This window comes from Plasmodium brasilianum, chromosome 7, assembly GCF_023973825.1.
Source record: "Plasmodium brasilianum strain Bolivian I chromosome 7, whole genome shotgun sequence".
Classification (NCBI taxonomy): Eukaryota; Apicomplexa; class Aconoidasida; order Haemosporida; family Plasmodiidae; genus Plasmodium; species Plasmodium brasilianum.
In genome coordinates, this window is record NC_090120.1 from 1442964 (window position 1) to 1468459 (window position 25496).

The 25496-nt window shown below is 29.8% G+C and overlaps 4 protein-coding genes across 4 annotated transcripts; 3 read left to right on the top strand and 1 right to left on the bottom strand.

Annotated features, from left to right (window-relative positions):
• Positions 1-247: 247 nt before the first annotated feature.
• On the top strand, positions 248-4799 carry MKS88_002027 (uncharacterized protein; the record flags this gene model as incomplete). The annotated part of the gene is made up of 2 exons (XM_067215004.1): positions 248-542; positions 775-4799. The coding sequence occupies 2 exons, from the start codon at positions 248-250 to the stop codon at positions 4797-4799; spliced, it is 4320 nt and encodes a 1439-aa protein (XP_067074324.1).
• Positions 4800-5371: 572 nt separating this feature from the next.
• MKS88_002028 (uncharacterized protein) lies at positions 5372-9895 on the bottom strand (the record flags this gene model as incomplete). Its single annotated transcript, XM_067215005.1, has 7 exons — positions 5372-5397; positions 5698-5744; positions 6129-6156; positions 6387-7524; positions 7745-8093; positions 8419-9201; positions 9402-9895. 7 exons carry the CDS (start codon positions 9893-9895, stop codon positions 5372-5374), a joined length of 2865 nt encoding a protein of 954 aa, XP_067074325.1.
• Positions 9896-12440: 2545 nt separating this feature from the next.
• Positions 12441-20231, top strand: MKS88_002029 (uncharacterized protein; the record flags this gene model as incomplete). Its single annotated transcript, XM_067215006.1, has 2 exons — positions 12441-15419; positions 15792-20231. The coding sequence occupies 2 exons, from the start codon at positions 12441-12443 to the stop codon at positions 20229-20231; spliced, it is 7419 nt and encodes a 2472-aa protein (XP_067074326.1).
• A 1912-nt stretch (positions 20232-22143) lies between these two features.
• On the top strand, positions 22144-24006 carry MKS88_002030 (splicing factor 3A subunit 3; the record flags this gene model as incomplete). The annotated part of the gene is made up of 1 exon (XM_067215007.1): positions 22144-24006. The coding sequence occupies one exon, from the start codon at positions 22144-22146 to the stop codon at positions 24004-24006; it is 1863 nt and encodes a 620-aa protein (XP_067074327.1).
• Between the last annotated feature and the right edge of the window lie 1490 nt (positions 24007-25496).

Consider the following 25496-nt stretch of genomic DNA (forward strand, 5'->3'; position numbering starts at 1 on the left):
AAGAATTGTTTATTGATCGTCAATCTACACCGTCCTATTCACAAATGAATTATACATGCACATATGTATTAAAATTTTAAAAATTTTATGAATATATAGAAATATATATTTATAAATATATATATATATAAATATATATATATATGTATATATGTACTAGTAGTCAAATTATCCCCTTAGCTGTATGCCATTTTATATACCCCTTATATTGAACACACTTGAACGTTCAAATTATTTAGAAACAAACATGAGCTCATCGGATTTAAATTTTTACATAAATAAACATAGAAAAGCGTATGAAGAGAGATTAAAGAAGGAGCAGCAAAATAAGGAGAAAAAAGAAAATTGTGCAGGCGAAAATGTGGTAGAAAATGTGGTAGAAAATGTGGTAGAAAATGTGGACAAAAATATGAATACAAACGTAAGCGCAAATGTGAACAAACATGTGGTTGACAATGTGGGCACAAATGGAGACCATAATTCTGGTCAAAATGCCAATGAGGAAAGGAGACATTTAACAAAAGAAGAAAACTTAAATCAGGGTGAGTATATTTAAAAAAAGAAAAGCGTGAAATAATTACGGTTTCATGTGAATGCATAAAATATGTATATACATTATGTGCATAATTCTGTACATGCATATATATTCTGTTTATACTGTGCTATACATACATGTGTACACTAAGGTGTTTTAATTTTTTACTGCTCGAACTTCCTTTTTCTGGATATTCCAATAAACGATTTTTCTGTTGTTATGTTATTCCCACTATGCAGTTGATTCTGATTTTTTGTATGCCCTTAAATTGAATGAGACATTAAACGGCCCTTCAGAAAATATGAACGGTTCAGGTGAAAATTTATTAAACAATACAAGTACATCAAATAGTGAATATAAGGCTATAAGTCCAAATGATCATAATGAAGATAATGTTAGAAAACCAGACAGTTCCTATGTTGAGTGCCTTTTGGGGAATAACGAATTAATGCCATTTGGTGTAAACTACAGCACCAGAAATGGTAATTTGAAGTCAAGTTTTTTAAATAGTAATAGATCGGGAGGAAACCATAACCTTAATCAAAATATTAGTAGTAACATTAGAAATAATATTAGTAGTAATATTAGTAGTAATATTAATAGTAATATTAATAGTAACATTAGTAGTAATATTAGTAGTAATATTAGTAGTAATATTAGTAATAGCAATTTAAGAGCACATAACAATCGAGGGCAGAATAATCGCATGAGCACCAATTGTCCCATTGTCAACAACCATAACAGTAGAGACATCTTTAACATGAGCGATAATTATCACATAGGAAGCAGATACCACATGGGGAGTAGTAACCACTTGCGCAGCAATTATCACATCATTGACAATTACTACATTATGGACAATTTCCACATGAGCAACAACTATGGTTTTACGAACAGTTACAACATTAACGACAATTATCATGTTAGAGGTAACTACCACATTAGAGATAACAACCATAACGATAACTTCCATATCAACGATAACTTCCATATCAACGATAACTTCCATATCAATGATAACATCCACATCAATGATAACTTCCATATAAACGATAACTACCATATCAATGATAACATCCATATCAATGATAACTTCCATATCAACGATAACTACCACATCAGCGATAACTACCACATCAGCGATAACTACCGCATCAGCGATAACTACCGCATCAGCGATAACTACCGCATCAGCGATAACTACCACATCAGCGATAACTACCGCATCAGCGATAACTACCGCATCAGCGATAACTACCGCATCAGCGATAACTACCATATCAATGACTACATTTCCATAAATTCTGATGACGAAATTTTGCATAGGTCCATTAATAGCAGGTCGAGGGATAATTTAACAACGTACAAAGGAGAAAGCGAAGATGTGTATAGTGTGAATGATGAAAATTTATCGCTAACGCCAAAGCAGAATAAAAAACATGTAGGGGAAGTTGACAGTGTTGGTAGAAATGGGCAAATAAATGCAGCAGATGCCATATGTGAAGAGATGAATGGGATAAATAGAAAAGAGAAGGAAATAAACGTCATCTGTGATAGTGCTAATAATGATGGTATACAATGCAATAGTAATATTTACCCTCCTTTAAACGACTATGCATGCAATCGTGGTAGTTACAACGATCAAGAAAGTAGCTCAATTGAAGAATTGCATATAGACGGGAAGGATTCGGGGTGTAAAAAAAATAAGATTAATTGTTCATCTAAAGATTTTGAAATACATGGTGAAAATGATATAATAGAATATAAAAATCGAATAAAGGAAGGGGGGAATTTAAATAATTCACCTGCACGTTCAGGTGATAGTATGCAATATGAGCGTATTGATAAAGGACATCATGAATACAGTGAAGAGTTAATGAATAATAGGAAAGTGAACGAAGATGGGAATAAGAAGAATTGTAGTTCGTCCGGAAGTTATGAAAGAAAAGTAGATAATGAGGAGAGGGAAAGGAATAAAGAAAAGCAGAACGAAACGCAGAACGAAACGCAGAACGAAACGCAGAACGAAACGCAGAACGAAACGCAGAACGAAACGCAGAACGATAACGCATTACATATGAATACTACAAAAACGAAAAATATAAAAGAGAGTGGAAAAAAAAAAAGATTTAAAGATAAAAACATCCTTCTTATTAATGGCTCCCATAATGGTAGTGACAACTTTTGTGAAAATTCAAAAACATCTCCTTACAGTTTGAGGGGTATAAAGAATGAAAAAGATGATAAAAAAAAATTAAGTAATAATAGAGAAACGTTTTATGATACTAACGATTTCGAAAGTAAAGGGATGAATCCTTATATGTGGGGAGGAGATGCTATCAGTGTTACGTTGCACAGTGAGAACGGCATGAATAATAGAGTTGTTAGGGAAAGTGGAAAGAAGGTAGAAGGAGTTCATGATGTCAGCAGTGATAATGGAAGTAGTAAGGATAAGGGCCCCTTAGATATAGATAGCATTTGCAGGGGAAGGGTTGATAGCAATGGTGGTGCATCTAATAACATGGATTCGTGTGTTACATTATCTAAAGAGAAGTATTTTCCTAATGGGTATGTAGAAAAAAAAAAAGAAACTTTACATGGAAAGGGTGAGGGTATTATCTTAAATAAAAGGAAACCTATTTTTTTTTCTACAAATAATAAATATAACAATGATGAAAGAAGAGAAGGAGGTGAGTACTCAAACAGTAAGTTTAACGAATTAATTTATAACAGTGTAAATTCATCTTACAAAAATGAAGCATATGGTAATAATGTAAATTATATGATGAACAAGGAAATTATGACAAGGAATGGTAGCAGTTTTGTGAAAGATAATAGTAGTAATGGGATAAATAGTTTAAATGTATATACATGTAACGATGCAATAATTAATGTAGATAGAACATCAAATATATTGATAGATGAGGATTATAAGTACAGCATAATTGAAGACAGACATAAATATGATAAGGCAAATGTGAGAAGCAAACATTTGGGTAATATTAGTAGTAGTAATGGTAATAATATGAGTAGTAGTAAAGATAATAATATGAGTAGTAGTAAAGATAATAATATGAGTAGTAGTAATGATAATAATATGAGTAGTAGTAAAGATAATAATATGAGTAGTAGTAATGATAATAATAATATTAGTAGCAATGATAATAATATTAGTAGTAGTAATAATGCCATTTGTAGTTATTATAAACAAGGACATACGCGCTCTAAATCGAAGGATAAAAATTGGAAAGACGTAAACTATTATAATGTAATGAATAATAAGGCAAATAACGACGATGGTTCATGTCAAATAGGTAATTTGAAAATAAACAGTACGATTTCCGGTGGGATGAAAATGGAAGCAATGCGCAATGAGAGAAACGCAAATGGGGAAAAAGCAGCAACCATGGTCGATACGGTTGACATGGTTGATGTGACTGGCCTGACTGGCATGATTGATGGAAATAATGGGGTGCATGGAAATTCGGACAGAATTTTATATGATGAAACAGCAGTAATATTTGATGAAGAAGGATTTAACAGAGACAGCAAGCATTTAAATGAGTCAAGTAGGAACAGTGATGTGTACATCTATGGAGAGAAAAAACAGCATAGTAGTAAAATTGATAAGCAGCATGCCGTAAGTAATAATTGGAACAGTATGAATAATATGAATAATAATAATAATTTGAATAATAATAATATGTATAATAATAATATGCATAATAATAATATGCATAATAATAATATGCATAATAATAATATGCATAATAGTAGTAATAGTAATACCTACAACGGCGAAAGTAAATCTAAGATAAAAAAAAAATATTTGACTTATTACCCATATGATAGGTCGTTCAACAAGTCGAGTGGAATAAATGCGAATAAATTGTATAACGATAGTCCGAATGACTACCCTATTTGCTCGTCAAATGATGTAAAGGTATTATCACAGCCTGACGTATATACCTTAGATGATAAAGGTGCAACTAGCGATGGTAACGATTTAATGAAAATGCCAAATCAATACCATGATGTTGATGGGGATGCTTATAATGGTGAATACACTAATGTAAATGAAAATATTATAAACGGAGTTACGTACGATATAGATGGCGATAATAATAATGTAGTACAAAATTTTAACCAAGGCGTAGATAATACTGTTATTCCCCATACTGTTTCAAGTGAAGAAGGGGAGAGCGCAAATGATGAAGATTTTAATGTCCAGCAAGCAATCATCAACAGTTTGATTGATTTGTAAAATAACTGGGCAAAGACGTCGAAAGAAACAGAAGCAGCAACAGCAACAAAAACTACTGGAAGTTGGGAAAACATCTTCCTCATTTAAAGAATTAGTATTTAATTAGTTAACGCATATGTAAACCCGTTATACAGATAATTGTGTGTGGGTACACATACATGTGCGTATGTGTAAGCATATCATATAAAGCACACTACACAATTGTAGTATCAGAAGTAGTAGGTGTGCTTTTTTTTTTTTTTTTTTTTCGTAGTTTTTTCGCGCATTAACTCTTACACGCGCAGTTTTATACATTTTAAGGTACGTTTCATTTAATTTGTTTTTACATCATCATTTTTTACTTAACTTTAAAAACATTTTTAAAAATAAAATTTTGATGTTTTTTCATAAAAATGATAGCTACGTAAAATGGCGAAGTTTTGCATAAACGTGAAGGTAAATAAACAAAAAAAACAAAGCTCAAAGATGACAGATCAGAAATCAAAAGAGATCAGAAGATCTCGGAAAAGCTAAAAAATATCTATAAAATAAAAACAAAAGAAAATTAAAAAAAATAAAATTTCCTTTCCCGGTCATATAAAATTCGGAATAATATTACCTGTGCAGGAAGAAAAAAAAAAGAAAATATAGAAATGGTCAAATGGAACAGTACAGTTGTGTGAGTGGACACACATGCGTATGTACATGTACGTATGTATGTATATATGTATGTATGTACGTAGGTATGTACGTATGTATGTATGTATGTATGTATGTATGTATGTATATATGTATGTACGTATGTATGTATATATGTATGTACGTATGTATGTTCATGTATATACAAAGTGCATATTAATATGTGCGCGCTTCTTATTCCGAGTAACGCGCGATGCATGAGTTGATAAATGGCTCTTACTTTCCGAGGAGAAGAAACCTTCTTCCGCGTAATATTTTAGTATATCCCTGCAAGTTATGTAAGGGGAGTATTTCTCAGGAACAAGTGGAATTTCTTCATATTTTGATATGAGTATATTTTTAAAAGAAAACAGGATCTCAATTTTTCTAAGAATTATATATCGTAGAATTTGCGCATGGACAGCATATATTACATATAAAATAATGTGTAAAATAAATAATCCTATTAAAAAGTAGTTTGCTTTTGTTATTAAAATTTGTATACTTTTAAATAATATAATAACTAATATGTTGACCCAAGTGAAACTGTTTATATTGTCTATCAACAGGATATTGCTTAGTGTGTTCTTTCCGAATAGCAAGATGTTTAAGTTTATCGGGGCATACGAGTACTTACACAAAAGGAACAAAATGTACACGCTGACTGAGTACCTCAGCTCATCCTTCCTGCTCTCTCCAGCTGTTGAAAAGAAACGTGAATGAAGCAACGATGAGGGAGGAAAAAAAGAGTATTCTTATGAATGCGAGAAATAAAAATAAAACATATATAGCTAAAATGTAAATTCACACGTAAGGCGAAAAATAACACGCACATAAAAAACAAAAATAAAACATGCACATGTAAGGCGAAAAAAAAAAATTACATAAACAGATGAACTGTATGTGTACATGAATTCGATTCTTCCTTACCCCTTCTGTGGTTCCTGTAGTAGTACACGTATTTGAAATTGAAAAGAATTCTGGAAAATAAGGAAAAATGCTTGAGAATAGATATAAAACAATGAGCATTGAAAAGGATGAGATAGTAATACTCAAAATGGTAATTCAACTTCCTTATATTCTGTTTATAATAAATATAATCTTTGTTATATATATTTCCATTGAAGGTGTAAAAGAACAAAATAAATTGTTTCAAAGAAAAATAAAAAGATAAATGACTTATAGCATTAAATATGGATACGTATAAGATATCAAAAAAAGTAGATGTTTTAATAAATATAAGAAAATGCATAATAAAATATGCAATACATGCATAAAAATAAATTTTGTCAACAATGAATATTTCTTCCCATTTTAGTTTAAATATGTTATTAGGTAAATCTATATCAATATATCCTTTAGTTAAGTTTTTATTATTATTATAAGTAGAAGAGCTAATTACACTTTCTGTATCTCTATTAATATAATTAATATCTATGGTATGAGGCGGTAATATCATATCTGGGTAATTAGTTAAATCAAAACTACCAGGAAAGGACAAAACATTATCTGAACTGTTTTTCATCGGAATATTATTCATATAAATTAAATTCTGATCATTTACAAATACATGATGACTTAATAATATAAAAATAAAAAATACAGTGATACCAATTTTTAAAAAATAATCCAGTAGTATTATAAACATAAATCGAAAATTTGTAATATAAGAAAATATCAACTTATCATCAAAATATACAAAATTCGAACAGTTCAATTTTTTGAATAAAAAATTACACAAGGCTGAAATGTGATCTCGTATTTTAAAGTGGTAAATAGGAATCTCTCTTTTATATTTTAGTTTATATATTAAATTGACAAATTTGCGGTACTCTCTTCGTAGCCTTATTCTTTCTTTCCAGGTTAGTTTTATTCCTGTCTTGTTCCCCTTCGCCCGCTTGTCCTCATTGAGCCATCCGCTACTGTGCGTTATGTTTTCCTCGTTAACTCGCTCATCATGCGGGCTTTTTTCATTTTCGTTGTTCAAGAACAGATTATTGTTGAGGAGAGAATCGCCATTGGAGTTCCTTTCTAAAATTATTTTTTTTTTATACTCCTTAAATTCTTCCTTAAATATGTATAGTACTTCATTTTCTTTTTTTCTCTTTTTTTTTTTTTTTTTGTTTTTTTTTTTTTAATTTTTTCCTTTATCTTCTTGAGACCAAGTTCTTTCTTACTTTTCTCATTGCTGATATCATTAGAATCTTTATTTTTCAATACGCGGAAAAAATTCTGGTATTTCCTCTTCAGATATAAATCATGCTCCTCGCTACTATGACTTATCGTACGTCTTCCAAAGGATAATAGTGCCTTCTTTTTTTCATTTTCATTTTCATTTTCATGTTCTTTTTCTTTTTCTTTTTCTTTTTCTTTTCTTTTTCTTTTTTTTTTTTTTCTTTCTTATCACATTTTGAATTTTTAAAATTTTCTGAATTTTCCCCTTTTCTGTAGCCAGTTGACTCGCTATCAAAATTTAAAATATTATAGAAATGAAAATCAAGGTTGCTTTTATTTTTTTTATACTTCTCCTTTTCTATAAGTCTATATTCGTTTAATTTATACGATCGAAAAAGTAAAAATAAAATATTCTTCACGATGAGGCTGAGCAGTACCTTGTACTTGATGCAGAACAGGAGCCTGAAAAGGGAGGAGCAAAGCGCGCAAACATGCACGTGTGTATAGATGTATAGATGTATAGACGTATTTAATACGTGTAGACATGTACATATATGCGCATATGTTTATGTGGGAAACCACACTACAGATAGTTTTTTTTATTTGGAGCCATCCTGCAATTATGTAATTCATTTTGGCATATCCGGACTCTCCTGGCTCTTCTTTTTTTTGAATACTTATATGCACATCACTATGTAAAATCATGTTAAACAGTGCTAACGAGTAGGTATTATTTCTCATCATTTCGCACTGTTTTGTATTGCCTTAATTTCGACTTTTCGTTTACCTATATACGAAAAAGGGGATGTCTATTAAGAGAAACCCCACAATAAAGTGAAACTTGGCCGTGATATAAACATCTGTGTACACATCCTTATACTTGTGGTGATAAGATTTTTTCATCTTATTATTATGATTCTTAGTAGTGATAGAAGTAAAAGAGGTAAAGGATGGTGCGTAAAAGGATTCAGGTGCTGAAGAGTATGCGCAGTGATAAGTAGAGGATGGAACTGAAGATGATGCTAAAGAAGATGTAGTCGACGATATAGTAGAACATGAATGAGAAGATGACAAAGAAGATGATGAAGAAATTTTTCTATCTAACAACTTGTTTGATGTTATTTGAGATGATGCATATGTCCATCTTTTAGAGTCTAAAGATTCTAAGGAAGAGGAGGCTTTATTACGCACATCCATTCTAACTGTGCCATTTAGATTTCCATGTAGATTTCCATGTAGATATTCGTCTTTATCATCATCAATCTTATTTAAGGCATCTCTTCTATATGTCTTTCCGTTTGACTTATTAAAACTGTGCACATTCATTTTGCTATGCAATTTGGTACTATCATGAAGAGTAACAGTATTAGAATCAAAAGTTGAACTTTCCTTGTCATGGGCATGTTTAACATAGTCCTTTACTTCATAATTCATACGGTGAGTATTAGAAGTACCGTTCGGTATGTAACTCGCTATACCGTTCGCCACACCATTTACTTCCCCCTTCTGCATCTCCCTCTTCTCTGCTTCTTCTTTTTTTTCTTTTTTTTTTTTATTTTTCCACTGGCCCCTTCATTCTGAATATACAAATCAACGTCATCATCGCAGGTATATGTTTTTTCGATATTCGTGTATATGGGAAAGTAGAATCCAAATAAGAGCATAGAAACAATTACAAAAATTAGCATTAAAAAAGATTTTTTCTTTTGAAAATTATAATAAGAGTCTGAATCAGGTAAGGATTTGTATATACTTGTTACGTGTGAATACATAAAAGTAAGATCAATTAAATCGAACAAATTAATTATGTTCACATCAATACTTAGTATATTTTCAATTATTATTTTATTATTTAATATGTCTTCCAAAATATTTCGACTTCTTAAGGAAAAAAGTAAGTATATAAAAGGTGTTATATAAATTAAATTATAAGCCAACACATCATTACTTAAGTAGGTAAAAAACATACTATTCATTTCATTTTTTTTTTCTTCTTTAATAAAAAAACAAAATATTGTTAACTTTAGACTTAATGTTATCATATATATCATCCATTCAACAGAAATTTTTATGCCTGCATTTTTTTCACAGTATAAACTGAACACAATATATATACATAAAAGAATATCAACAAGTAAGAAAATCATATACGAGTAATTCTTTGTGCTATCTAGAATCATATACAGTAATGACATTTGCTGCATCAGAATTAAAAATACCGTAAACAACACATTTATTATTTCATCTTTTTTGTTTATTCTCATTTTGACTACAACTCCTCTGCCCACTCAAGGAATAGACGCAAAAACGTGAGACATAAAAGGGTGAGAGGAAAGCACACAGGCTTATTAATGGATAAATATACGCGGATGTAGAGGTTTCCGTGTGTATTCACGTACATACAAATGCATATACGTATGCATACATATACTTATGTTTGTATGTCTAAATGTAGGTCTGAACGAACGATGGAAAACAAGAATTTACATACATGCATTAAGGGATAAAACAAAATGTACCATTGCAAGCCCCTTACTATACAACACTATTCTGTGTAACCCCCAAATTTTGAGAAAACATATGCAACTATGTACAAATATATAAAAGTAATATCCACTATTTTATCTAATCTCTACTCATACTCATTTAAGCTAAAATATAATAAAATAAAACCAGGTATTTTCCTTTTCATAAGAAAAAGAAAAAAATATATAAATCAGCCAGTTACCATTACATCATTTATTTTCACCTTGGGAAAATTGGTAAAATAATTTTTTGAGTAACATAAAAAAAAGCAAAAAAAAAAAAAAAAGCAAAATATAAGAAAATAAAATAAGAATAAAACAAATAAGGGACAAACAAATAGTAGCATGTATGTTGCATGACAAAATAAAAAAAAAAATTATTCACATTTGTTCACATTTATGAACACTTATTCGCATTTATTGAGATTTACTATAATTAAACAGAGGTAATACACATGAACACTTAATCGCATAGGTATATTTCGTTACAAGAACATGGGAAAATACATAAATTTGAAAGCAGAAAAAAAAAGACAATAAAATATATTTTTTTCGTGAGAAATAGGAACAAACAGATAAATGAAAAAAGAAAGAAAAAGGAAAAAGGAAAAAGGAAAGAGATAAAACGTAAAAGATAAAACGTAATAGATAAAACGTAAAAGGTAAAATGTAAAAGGAAAATGGTAAAACGTAAAAGGAAAATGGTAAAACGTAAAAGGAAAATGGTAAAACGTAAAAGGAAAATGGTAAAACGTAAAAGGAAAATGGTAAAACGTAAAAGGAAAATGGTAAAACGTAAAAGGAAAATGGTAAAACGTAAAATGGAAAAGGAAAAAAGTTATTCCTCCTTTTCCAGAATTAAATAAATTAAATTGGACAAATTTAGAAAGCATTCGCAGCATCAATTTTTTTTTTTGACATTTTGGAAAAAATCAATCAAACGTATTAAGTACAAATATATATTATATACGTATACACACATATATACATATATATTTATTTATTTATGAAATTATACTGAGAATGTGTTGAGATTTTTTATTGTTACCCCCTAAAAATTGAAATTATTTTGCCAATTTTTAGGTATCGCCTAACTTGCATGTCCCTATTAGCTTTCTTTTATTTTTTATATTTAATCCCAGTCCTATTGCTGCTATTTTTATTATTATATTTTTTTCTTGTTTTTTCTTGTTTTTTCTTGTTTTTTCTTGTTTTTTCTTGTTTTTTCTTGTTTTTTTCTTTTATTTTTTTTTTTTTGTTTTGTTTCTCTTTATTTTCATTTTCTCTCTCTTTTCTGTTAAAATATTGACTTTTTTTTTTTTTTTTTTTTTTTTTTTATTTACAGCATATACTTTTTTTTTTTTGCATGTGTACTTATCATTCTGTAGGTACATATAAGCATACACTTATAATAGACTAAAAAATTAACTAGTCTGATTGCATAAATATCATTGCTAATTATTTCTCTTCACGTATTTTTCTTCATTTGTTTTTCATTGATCTCGTCTGTTTTCGTTTTTGTTTTTGTTTCTGTTTCTGTAGCAGTAAACCAACATATCATCCAATTTATGAAATAATAATTCGAAGACGTAAACATATAACAAATATTATTTGAAATATTAACACTCTTCTAATTAGACAAGAATAAAAAAAAAAAAAAAAAAAAAAAAATTAACATTACAATACATCACATTATATGGTATTATACTACGTTACTAATTGTTCTAGCCATTTGGATTATCCAATTTTGGTTCATTATTAATTTTGACTGTTATATTTTGGCTTATGAGCAGCATTTATTACTATTTCTTTTGTTCTTTTATTCGTTTGTCTATTTATATATCTGTTTATTCATGTATTTTCCCGTTTTTTTGTTTGTTTATTTGTATTTTTTTTTTTTTTTTTTTTTTATTCTTTTGTTCTGTCGTGAATATTTTGTTTAAATTACAAATTTGTCACTTTCGTTTTTTTCCTCAATTCTGTTCTCTTCAAATTGTTAAGTGCTTTACTTAAAGTTAAGAATTTACTTATGCACACACATTCATGCGCACTTATGTAAGCACGTACGTATACACATACATACACCCATACATACCCTCATATATATTCGTCATTTCAAAAACTCTACATTTTTCCTATTTTGTATTTTCAAACATACATATATACATATATATATACATATATATATATGTATGCGTGCATAAACGACCAGTTATCACTTTCCCTTTTTCTTCATAACATCCTTGGTGCGTAGTTAAATAAAAGTTGTTGTCACAATTGCAAAATGAATTCAGAGTTAGCACCCACTCATCAAGTAAATAAAAGCGCGGATGAAAAATCGTTCGAAGGTAAAGAATATTTTTCTGTTTTTTCTGATTATTTAATATTAATTAAGAATAACGAAACACCACTGTTACATTGCAAATCAGAATTATTTATGCACGACAAATATAATATGAACTGTTCAGAAAAAAAAAAAAATTTCGATCATGTAAATTATGAACTAGATAGCTATAATTCAGGAAAAGTTGGAAGCAAGAAAAAAATTGATGTGTGCAAAGGTGTAAGTTGTACAATGGATAACTTCTTGAAAGAACCGGAAAAGGACTGCAGTGGTTTAGAGAAAATTCTAAACAATGAAGTACAAGTAGAAGTGAAAGAAAGGAAAGATGAGGAGGGGCAGGCGCAGGAGCAGGAAGGGCAAGAAAACGAGGAAGATGCAAAAAAAGAGGAAGAAAAAGAAAAAATAGAAGAAGAAACAGAAAAAAAAGAGGAAGAAACAGAAAAAAAAGAGGAAGAAACAGAAAAAAAAGAGGAAGAAATAGAAAAAAAAGAGGAAGAAACAGAAAAAAAAGAGGAAGAAATAGAAAAAAAAGAGGAAGAAACAGAAAAAAAAGAGGAAGAAATAGAAAAAAAAGAGGAAGAAACAGAAAAAGAAAACTATTTTGAAGAATTAAAGTACAATTTAAAAAAAGTGGAACATATAACAACATCAAAGGAAAAGGAGCAAACAAAAGAGAATGACAAAATATATGATTTAAAAATAAATGGAAATAATGATTTTCATAATGAACAGAGTTACTTAACACTTGGAAAGGGCAATTGTCCAGTTGGTGAGAGCAATAAAATACTAAATGATAGTAATAATATAAAATATTCCCCGTTAAATAAACAAAAATACGTCCTGGTTCATAGTAATGAGCATGTACATAATCTTTCGAGTAATTCCACTCATATAGACAGTTCAGAAATATTCTGCTCTAAGAGCGTGAATGAGGACAGTATTAAAGATGCATCTTTTCCACATTCTGCAAGCGAGACAAATTGGTTAGAAATGAACAGCAGTTATATTATCAACTGTAGTAAAGAATGTAAAAGGGAAAAAAGTTTTAATAAAACCCCTAATGGTGGAAGTATAAATGAAGAATGTACCATGGATAAAGGGAAACCCAGTCCTCACAAACGTATCAATGATGAAATTAGAGTATTAACTCTTCCAGAAAAAGATAAAATAAAATTGATGAAAAATGATTCTGCACACAAAACGGAAATGGGTAGCACACAGATGCAGAAGAATGAAAGGGACGAGGGAAATAAAGAAGAAAGCGCCCAGGAAGTAGTAGAGAGTAGAAATATCGAGGAAGAGTATAGCAATAACGAAGAAGAGGGTAGCAATAACGAAGAAGAGAGTAGAAATATCGAGAAAGAGTATAGCAATAACGAAGATGAGAGTAGCAATAACGAAGATGAGAGTAGCAATAACGAAGATGAGAGTAGCAATAACGAAGAAGAGAGTAGCAATAACGAAGAAGAGAGTAGCAATAACGAAGAAGAGAGTAGCAATAACGAAGAAGAGAGTAGCAATAACGAAGAAGAGAGTAGCAATAACGAAGAAGAGAGTAGCAATGACGAAGAAGAGAGTAGCAATGACGAAGAAGAATATAAGGAAGAGGGGGTGGAGATTCCGACTAGACGCTCTATTAGTGAACGGGGGAAAAAAGAAGCTAGTGATGAAAAAAACAATAGCTCAGGTCAGGAAGAAGAAAAGAAATATGTAAAGGCAATGCAAAAGGGAGAAGATTTCCATAATAACTGTGAGAACAGTGAGGAGGAAAAACAAAGCATGAGTCTAACATCAACAAACACAAATCCGAATTGTTCTAAAAGGAAACCTATTGACACGGATAACTTGAATGATGAGAGATATACAGGTTCTATTTATAATGAAAAGATAAAGAATAATTTAAGGACAAAAGGAAAAACGGATGAGGAGGTGAGCAAATATAATTATAATTTACATTTATTTAATGAAATTTTAAAATATAAAGATCAGTTACATTATGTTCACGATAAAGGACTAGCAGAAGCGGAAGAAGAGGCAGAAATATTTTCGCAAAGTTTTTCGAAAAGCTGTTCAGAAAAGTGTGCAAAAAATGCTCGTGTACAGGTAAATAAAAAGATAAATGAGAATAAAAATAATTTTAAGGAAAATGAAATAAATAGTAATACTTCCAAACTAAGTGCAACAGGAAATACAAATCTGTGGTGTAATCATAATATATTCAGTAAAGAAACATACACATGTGGGTGTGAGAAAGCAGAAGGAGGTGAGGAGTTACACTGTTCTGTTTATAACACGTTAAGCAGTAGTAAAGATTCCAAGTTGAACTACCATCCCCCCTTAAATGATAATCATACTGACGATCCTGATGGTGTGTATAGCCGAAGTAGCAGTTGCGAAAGCCACAGTAGCAGTAGTCATAGTAACAGACGCTACAGTAGTAGCCACAACTGTGATAATAGTTCTTCCATTGATGTAAAGAGGAATGAGGTGGATGAGGTGGATGAAGAAGAGAAACAGGGAAAGTCTATGAAGTTACTGAGAAGAGAGAAGCACAACAAACATAATAATTTACCCATAGGAAAACAAAAACCAGTTACCATAAATGTTAAAAGGAAAGTAGACATACATTTTAAAAACATTTATTTTGTAAAGTACAAGCACATTAAATGTGTAGTTACGAACAATTCTGGACTTGTTGTGCACTCTTTCATTTTTTATAAAAACTCATTTAACGTAGATAAAGAAGATAATTTTTATAAAATATATAATAAAAATAAAGAAAATTTTAATTCTCACAAATATGAAGATATTACAGGCATATTAAAAGAACTAAAGAAAATAATAACTACTAACGTAACTTTTCAACTTACATTTAATGCTCAGATTGTTGACGGGAAAACAGAAGTACCCTCGTCAGAGGTAATATTGGCAAAGCTTGCAAGCGTTTACATATATGCTGTTACGCAACTTTGTTTTATTTATTCATTGGTTTCGTTCTTTCGTTTTAATTTTTCTTTCTTTTCTTTCTTTTTTTTCGTTTTAATTTTTCTTTCTTTTCTTTCTTTTTTTTCGTTTTAATTTTTCTTTCTTTTTTTTCTTTTCTTTTCTCTTTTTTATTTTATTATATTTTTTAGCTTATATTTTATTTTATTTATCTTATTTATTTTATTTTTTTTTTTTTTACTCCCTTAAAACTGTTTAAAATGGTTCTAATTGCGTTTCCCCATTTATGTTAATTACCCCCCGCCCCTCTCACACTAACTCCTTTTTCGTTTTCACTACTTATGCCAGTTTTACAGATTAAGTTTTTACGGAATTGAAGAAATACCAATAATAGAAGAGGAAAATAAATCGAAGGGAGAGAAGAAGAATGGAGCAAAAGAAAACACGAATAAGACAAAACTGGGAAAGAGTGGAATGGTAGAAGGAAAAAAATTGAACATAGAAATGGATAGTAGCAAATTGCCATGTGAACCAACTGCATGCAGCAGCTTGTCACAGAGCGCCACAGATGTCAACAAGCTGAGTAGTAAGACAGTGGTAAAAAATTCCTATATAGGATTCACTATACTTCATCTAAAGTATATGCAGCAAATGCAAGAGGAGGGGTACATACACTTGAACATTTCCGATAAAAAAAAAGAAAATTGTAATTTTATGAAAAATTACAATAATAAGGAGGTGCAGCAGGGGATGGAGCAAAAGAAGGAGCAAAGAAAGGAGCAGATAATAGAACAGGGGACGAAGCAGCAGACTAAAAGTCAGTATGCTTACATCTTGGATGACAAAATAAATGAAAACATTCCTACCTCCAATCTAAGCTATGCTGAAAAAATGGGTATGTTATATAAACTTTTGTTTAATCATAGTTTAGATGTGTACTCCCAAAAAGTGTTCTTAGCATACCGATTTCTACCACACTATGGGGAGAAAAGGGGAAAGAAGTGGAGGGAGAAGGAACAGGGAAAACAGGCGGAAAAGGAGGAAAATGAGAAAAAGGCGGATGAAACAAAAAATGAAGCATCCCCCGGACAAAAAGTAGCCCCCAAACCAAGGAATATAACATATGAACACATTTTACAAATTGTTCAAAAGAACAATTATGCGAACAGTTCAAATATTAAAAAGACTTTACAACTGTGTTTACAAAACTATTATAAAAGGTGTTCTCAGTCTATGTATCACCACGCTAGTCTTTCTCTATTTGAACAAAGAGGAAAAGAATGTGTAACAGAAAAATATGCATCTATTAAAAATGAGGATAGAGATAAAGCTCCAACCATTTTGGGTTATCCGAATAACGTACAAGTTGATAACACTTTTTCGAAAAATCACAATTTTGAAAAAAATTTCTTCATTAATCATGCCCAAGAAGAAGCACAGCAAGAGAGGGAAGAACAAGTAAAGGATAGAGTGGAGGGAAGGAAAGAGACCAACGTAGAGATAGAAACATATAAAGAAGTAGTGTCAGAGATGGAAGAGTTAGAGTACAATAAAATGAAGAGATACTGGGCAGAACACATGGATGAGTTACTCCAATTGGATGAGCATTGTGATATTCACGAAGGGGTAAGAAGTCAACTCATGGACATCCTTTGCAAAAATGTAGATAGTAGGAATAAAAAAATAGAAAGCATGCAAAGCATTATACATAAATATACAATTGGAATTAATGACTATTTTGATTTCATTGAATATACTAGAAATAATCGCATATACGAAATTTACGAAGAAAATAAAAAATTAAAAAATTTTCTAAAAGACTCAAGTATCTTTTTTATTGATGCATTAATAGATAGTCACCATGAAATACAAAAGTTAAAACACAGTATTAAAAATGTCAACATTTTATATAATAAAGAAAAAATGAATAACTGCCAAAAAGTGAATAACTCTCAAAAAGTGAATAATTGTCAAAAAGTGAATAGTCAAAAAATGAATAACTCTCAAAAAGTGAATAATTGTCAAGATAGAGTTTTGCAAAATGATCTGTATTACCCAGTTGATACATTAAATAAAGAAAATTCCATTTTTCAAAGTATAATTAGTAATGCTACCCCACTCAACAAATTACATACTACAGATACCACAACAAGTGGTGTTAATTACAAAGACGATTATTATCGAGATGGAAGCAATCAAAGTAAAAGATACAACAAAATACAAAAGAGCGGAAATTATTGCACTAGTAATTATAGTCTAAATAAAAGTTTTCCTCATTTTTACCTCAAAAGGGGAAAGAGCTTGGTCATGCCATATGATCCTGCTGATAATGATGAAAATAAAGAAAAAAAATTGAGCAACAGTCTTTTTCATAAGAAAGGGTATATAGGTGGTAGGGAAATAATGACTGAGTACTTACTTAACGGAGGAGTAACTCTAAAAAATAAAAAAAAAGAAAAACATTTTACTAAATCAATGGAAAAGTTGAAATTACCAAAAACATTTCGATCTTTTAACTTGTGCGAAGAAAAATGTAGTACTCCTAATCCTTGTGGTAGCGAACGTTACGGTTGTGTGCAAAAGAGGGGAAAGAGCTCCCTTTCCTACACGTGCCAATTATGGAAAAACAAAAATTTCGTTAACTCCGCACCATGGGGTAGCGAACAAAGCAGGAGAAATAACAATAGCAACAAGAGCCTCTGCAGCGGGAGCAACTTTGCCGATGGTAGTCATGATAACGGCCTTAGCAGTGTGTCAAAAATTTGTCAAACGGCCAAAAACGAATGTTTAAGAATATATTCTGACCAAGTCAGGCAAAATAGAAGTGTACAAGGGGGGGACAAAATATATGGAAATAATTCCATAAAAAGTAGCATAAAAGATAGTACAAAAAGTCGTACAAAAAGTCGTACAAAAAGTAGTACAAAAAGTAGTACAAAAGGTAGTACAAAAAGTAGTACAAAAAGTAGTACAAAAAGTAGTACAAAAAGTAGAATGAAAGAGGAGTGTGATTTTGTAGAAGAGCCGAGCGATAAATGCATATATAGTAAAACAAGCACATTGGAGTGCAATACGGATAAGATGAAAAGTCGATCTTTAAGTGGGAACGCATATTTACAGGAGCGTAATCCCAGTAGTTTCGTAAATTCAAGCAACAACGAAATGAAAAAAAAAAAAAAAAAAAATAAAAATAAGTATGTAAATAACTCAAAAAATAAGGTTATGATGTTATCACGTGCTTATAGCGGGAACTCCATTCCTTCTAGTACCTCTATGATTGGGAGTTATTGTAAAAAGGTAAATTCTAAAGGGGAAACAAAACATACTTTTATAAGTAGACACGATAAAAACAGAGCCGCTGAAGATTATAGGTTTACCAGTACTACTGGTGAGGAGAATGCGAAACATGAAAATTTTCAGAATAGTAAGAATATGAACAAAAATGCTAGTGATATATCTAAAAGTTGCAGTCATACAGAGAGTAACAACATTAGGAATGCCCATAATTCTAATAGCAGTAATAAAACATACGCATTAATTCTATCCAATGAGAATGTAATAAAGGAGTATAATACGTACCGTGTAAATAATCTGAACATCAACTTAAATAAAAAGAGTATTAGAAAGGAAAAAAATAATTATGATACAAGTGAAATATTAAAAAAGGAATTTTTTCAAAATGATGTAATAGCTCCAGCGAAAAAAGAAAATCATCATTTACTTAAAATGAACAGTCTTATTATAGATAAAGTAAACAGTTCCACAATGACTGAGAATAACATGAATACTCATAGCAATGGGAAAAAGGAAAATACAGAAAAAAAGTGCAAAATGTCTCAAATGGGCAAAATATCTCAAATGGGAAAAATATCTCAAAAGGGCAAAATATCTCAAATGGGTAAAATATCCCAAATGGGTAAAATAGCCAATGTAAAAAAAGTACCAAACGCACAGATATCTGAAGGTGAAGCAAAAATGCTATCTAGACGTGAACAGGACAAAGATATCGGCAGCAATTTTGAAATAGCCAACTTCAAGTATTTGAAAAAGAACGGTGAAGCGGAAATTACTGGTATTAGCGGTATTAGCGGTATTGGCGGTATTAGCGGTATTAGCGGTATTAGCGGTATTGGCGGTATTAGCGGTATTAGCGGTATTGGCGGTATTAGCGGTACTAGCGGTACTAGCGGTATTAGCGGTATTAGCGGTATTAGTGGCAGTAACAGAGATAGCCGAAGTAGTCTTATCAGAAGGGTTAGCAATAGCCTCAGTCACAACAATATTAATTTGAAAAAAGAATACATAGAAGGTTTAGTATCCTCGTACGATGATTGTATCTCAAGCGGGAATGCGAATGGAAATAGTGAACGGGGTACATTACACAATGCGCAGAAGCAAAATGGGGGGAAAAAATATACAAACACGAAAATAAGTAGCAGCTCACAGTTAAATGAGAAGAGCTCAAACAATGATATTAATGCTATAAAAAAAATAATTGATTACAATGTGACAAGGCAGGATAAATTTACCTTACACAATAGTGAAGAAAAAAATGCTGTTCTAAAAAATATTAATAACAATGGCAAACTAAAGTCAAACATTATTGTTAACGAAAAAAAAGATAATAAAAATGTAGGGAATACTAGTAAAATGATAGAAATAGAAAAAAATAAAAACAAATATTCACAGGACGCTTATATTTTAGATATCATAAATAAAAATTTGAGTAAGTCTTTCAATCAGCTTGACAAGATAAAGAGGAAAATGAATAAACATTTGGTCGTTTAACGTTCTACATATCTGCAGCGTAATTTGCGCAAATTGCCAGTAGCTCATCACACAGGAGGAGGTGTATACATAGACATGTATTAATATGTATTAATATATATCATTCATGTACATCTGCGGGTGTATGTAGCATAGTATTGTTAAAACATCACAACAAGTTTTCATCTCTCCGCCCAGTTCTTATCACATTATATCATATCATATAATATCATGTAATATCCCTTTTTTTTTTTTTCTGGTCATGCTATTTAGTAACACTGCACACATTTCTTTTTTCTTTTTTCTTTTTTTTTTTTTTTTTTTTTTGTTTTTTATTTCCATCCATTTTTTCTTTTATTCCACTTCATATATAATACATGTGTATTTTATTTCGCTCCTTTACAATATATGAATAATTTGTAAATAGGACCTTATATAAGTAAAAGCATACTACTACGTTACTACAAGTATGTATAATTTTATAAGCATCTTTCATTCTTTTTGCTCTTCATTTCAGTCGCCTGTTGCGTTATATTACACTATTACATTATTAAAATATATATTTTCGTATCTTTATAATCTTATATTTCCAAATTTTTATGTTCATATTTTTATTTTCACAGACTTCTATTTTTTCATAATTTTTCAATTTTTTTCTGTACTATTATTTAAATAGAGAGTGTATTTTTTTTTTCTATTAATATTATAAACTTAATTCGAAATTTTTTTTTTTTTTTTTTTTTTTTTTTTTTTTTTTTTTTTTTTTTTTTTTTTTTTTTTTAATTTGAAAAATGTTATCATAGAAACGAAATAAATCGCGAAATTGGAATGGGCTACAAATTTACAAAACGTGGATCTTTTATCTTTAATGCTTAATTTTTACTGTTTTATATTTTATCATTTATATTTTATCATTTATATTTTATCATTTATGTTTTATCATTTATGTTTTATCATTTATGTTTTATCATTTATATCTTTCATATTTTATCTTTTTTCCTTTATCCTTTAGATTGTATTTTTTTTTTTTTTTTGTGCGTTTCAATGTATAATTCGTAGAAATGAAATTTCGGTATACTATTGATGTATGCTTAGGTGAAAAAAAAAATAAACAAGCACAAATTTGTACATTATACGTACATACATATATACATTATACGTACATACATATATACATTATACGTACATACATATATACATTATACGTACATACATATATACATTATACGTACATACATATATACATTATACGTACATACATATATACATTATGCGTACATACATATATACATTTATGTACATACATATATACATTATACGTACATACATGTATACATTTACATATATACATGTATAATATATAAAGATATATTATATTACCCCATTTGGAAGCGTACATTTTTACTTCCCTTTATTTTGCAATTTCGCCGTTTTGTTATTTCACCGTTTTGATATTTCACCGTTTTGATATTTTGTGTTCTCTATTTTTTTGGGCTCTTTTTCTCGCCCATAAATCTTAGAAACAATTTGAAGGAGAAAGGAAAAAACAGATCTACCCCTTCGTGCTTAACATATAATTAACGACACATATATAAAAAATTTTCTGTAATTATTATCATCCCTTCGTTTATTCCTTGCTTCCTGCCTCCCTCTCTCCACCCTACATGTATGTAGCTTCACGAATGGGAAGGCAAACAAATTGCAATGTGGTCTGCGTAGCTCGTGTCCAAAAGTGAAAAAAAAAAAAATAAAAAAAATAATAAAATTACATTGCAAAAATAAGCAAAACAATAATGGTTAATAATTGATGCTACTTTTGTGGAAGTATTATCGTGTCGTTCTAACATTCTAGCGCTCACATATTCTTCCAACTATATAGCAGACCTTTTTTTTTTTTTTTTTTTTTTTTTTTTCAAGCCATTACAATAAAAAGATGGCGCAATTTTTAATTGAGCAAATACGATACATACACGAAGAAATTGAATTAATAGAGAAGGCAATAGCAGAACTGATTGAAGAGAAGGTAAAGAACAGTAAGAAAAGTATTTTGTATGATTACTCCATAAATTATTTAGTGGAAAAAGTGCAAAAGAAATCAAAACTGTTGTTGCAATATTATAATGATGAAGACAATTTAAAAAAAGAAGAGATGCAATTTATATCTGGAAAAACAAATGATGAGAAGAATGATGTGTGGAAAAATTATTACGAGAGAATTAAATATGTTAAAGATTATCATAAAAAAACAAATATTAAAAAGATCGAAATTAAGAGTTACAAGTTATATAAAAATGAAGCCTTAAAAAATAATAATTTGAAGGAACTTTTTTCACCTTTAGAAAAAAAAGGAAAATATATGGACATGAGTAAATTTTACAATGATTTTATAAATATCAAAAAGATTAAAGAATTCCGCATGAACATGTTTAGAAAGAAGGAAATGATTAACCGGAAAAAAAAAAGCGTATCTACCAAAGGAGGAGGCGCTAATAGTGTAAACAACAATAGTGGAGGTACTCATAACGGAAGCGGAAACGACGTAGTTCCAAATAATGATGGTGCAAACGAGAACAACTGCACGAGCAGGAGCAAACATAGCAGCACAACACGCTTGAACGAATTCAAGGAAATGGACCTAGTAACCTATTTGCATAATTTTACGAGGTTTTACTACATTCCAAGATATTGCAAATACAGAAATGAAGAATACAAAAATTATTTACAAAACTTGTTACATTATTTGATGACGTTTTTTCAAAAAATCAATATACTTGTGGATTGTCAAAAAACGTTTGCACAATATGAAAAAAGCTTTAATGAAAAATTTGAAAATAAAGAAATAAAACAATGGGAAAAATTTACTTATGATTTAGATAACTATTGTAATATTAACGATAAGTTATATGCATCGGAAGGGACCTATAAATGCTATCTGAAAAGTAAAAATTATGACGACGATTTAAAGAAATATTTAAAAAAACAATATACAGTGGAACAATTACAAGAAATAAAAAAAAATATAGAAATAGAGGATAAAGAAATGGCAAAATGGGAGTATTTAATTGAGCTTTACAAAAATATTTTAAATAAAAAATTTCAAAAAACTGTTGAGAACATACAAAGAAAACAAGCTTTTACAATTGATGAAATACAAAAAAGAAAAAAAGCAGAAAAGAAAAATGAGCACCTGCTGAGTATAAAGGATGACATTCTGAATAGCAAAAATAATGGTACTATAAATGGTAGTAGTATTACTAATAGTATCACTAATAATGGGATTAATTATGATCACACCATTGATGCTTGGCTTAATTTAAATTTATCAGCGTCCTCATCAGATTATGACTCTTCCGAATGCTCTGATGCAGGTAGTAATGAACAAGAAGAAGAAGAAGAAGAAAATGAGGATGAAAAACCTATTTACAATCCTTTAAACTTACCATTAGGATATGATAATAAACCCATACCTTATTGGTTATATAAATTACATGGTCTTTCAAAAGAATATAAATGTGAAATATGCGGAAATTATTCTTATTTCGGTAGAGCAATGTTCGAAAAACATTTCTACGAATGGAGGCATTCCTTCGGAATGAAATGCTTAAATATACCAAACACATTACACTTCAAAGAAATTACGAAAATTGAGGATGCATTAAATTTGTACGAAAAACTTAAAAAACAGACACAACTGAATATTTTTAAGCCTGACCAGGAAGTGGAGTGCGAAGATTCCAAGGGAAACGTTATGAACATAAAAGCCTATGACGATTTGAAAAGACAGGGCTTGCTCTAATTTATTGCGCTTAGTTTTTCACGCACACACAAAGTGTGAAGAGCGAGGCGGCATTGCTTCCCTCCCCGCGCGTTACTTTGTTTTATTTTGTTTATTCTGTTTATTTTGTTTATTCTGTTTATTTTGTTCATTTCATTCATTTCGTTTTATTTTGTTCATTTCGTTCATTTCATTCATTTCGTTTTATTTTGTTCATTTCGTTTTATTTTGTTCATTTCGTTTTATTTTGTTCATTTCGTTCATTTCATTCATTTCGTTACATTTTGTTCATTTCGTTTCATTTTGTTATATTTTGTTTTATTTCCTACTTACCTCCCTCTCACACACATACACATGCGCATACCCATGAAATAACGACGTCCCTTTTGTTGACATGCTTTTTCATTTATTGAAAGCACATTTGTTGTTATACTTATGTGCATCAATATATAAGTGTACATGTATTTACGTAATTATGCAATTACCCCTTTATTTCCCCACAGTTTTATACGTACATCGTAATTATTATTTTTTTTGCATATTTCAGAGAATTGTTCTTTTGTGTTAATATGTGTATTTATATTTAGTTTTATTTCACCATATTTCGTTTTACTTCTTCATATTTCGTTTTACTTCTTCATATATCGTTTTACTTCTTCATATTTTGTTTTACTTCTTCATATTTCGTTTTACTTCTTCATATTTCGTTTTACTTCTTCATATTTCGTTTTACTTCTTCATATTTCGTTTTACTTCTTCATATTTCGTTTTACTTCTTCATATTTCGTTTTACTTCTTCATATTTCGTTTTACTTCTTCACATTTTGTTTTATTTTGTTTATCTTATTTTTTATTGTTTAATTAATTATTCTTTTACCGTAATAGCAGCCGTTTGGCGCGCCAATATTACGCCCCTCAATTTTCGTTTGTTTATGTGGACATATTTCCCTCGCCTCTCCCTCCAAATAATAATTACATATGCGTAAATATAAAATGGAGCTTTTTTAAACTTTTCCCCATTTTGTTACGTAATTAATGTAGTTTCTTTATAACAATAAAAATTATAAAGCTATAATATGATTATGCAAAGTCGATACACGTTTTGTGAAATTTTTTAAAATTAATCTGTAGAACGTGCCCATAAAAATGTAAGTTTGATGATATATTTTAAGATAATATTAATAAAAAAAAAAAAAAAAACCTGAACAAATCATATTTTTTCAGAAAAAAAAAAAAAAAAAAAAAGACTTCGTTTTTAAGCCTACTTACATTTCTTTCATATGAGACAGTATCTCTTTGTGCACGAGTTTAGATATATACACATATGCGTTTATTTTGTTATTCAAACATTGCGGAATTATAGAATCTCTAACAGGTCAAAAATTATACACTCCTACTTCCCTAGATATAGGTTTTTTGTTTGAAAAAAGGAAAAACAAATTCCCTATTTGTCCAAATATGATTTGTCTTTTTTTCCACTTGAGAACGAATGTAAGTTTAAAGGATAAGCC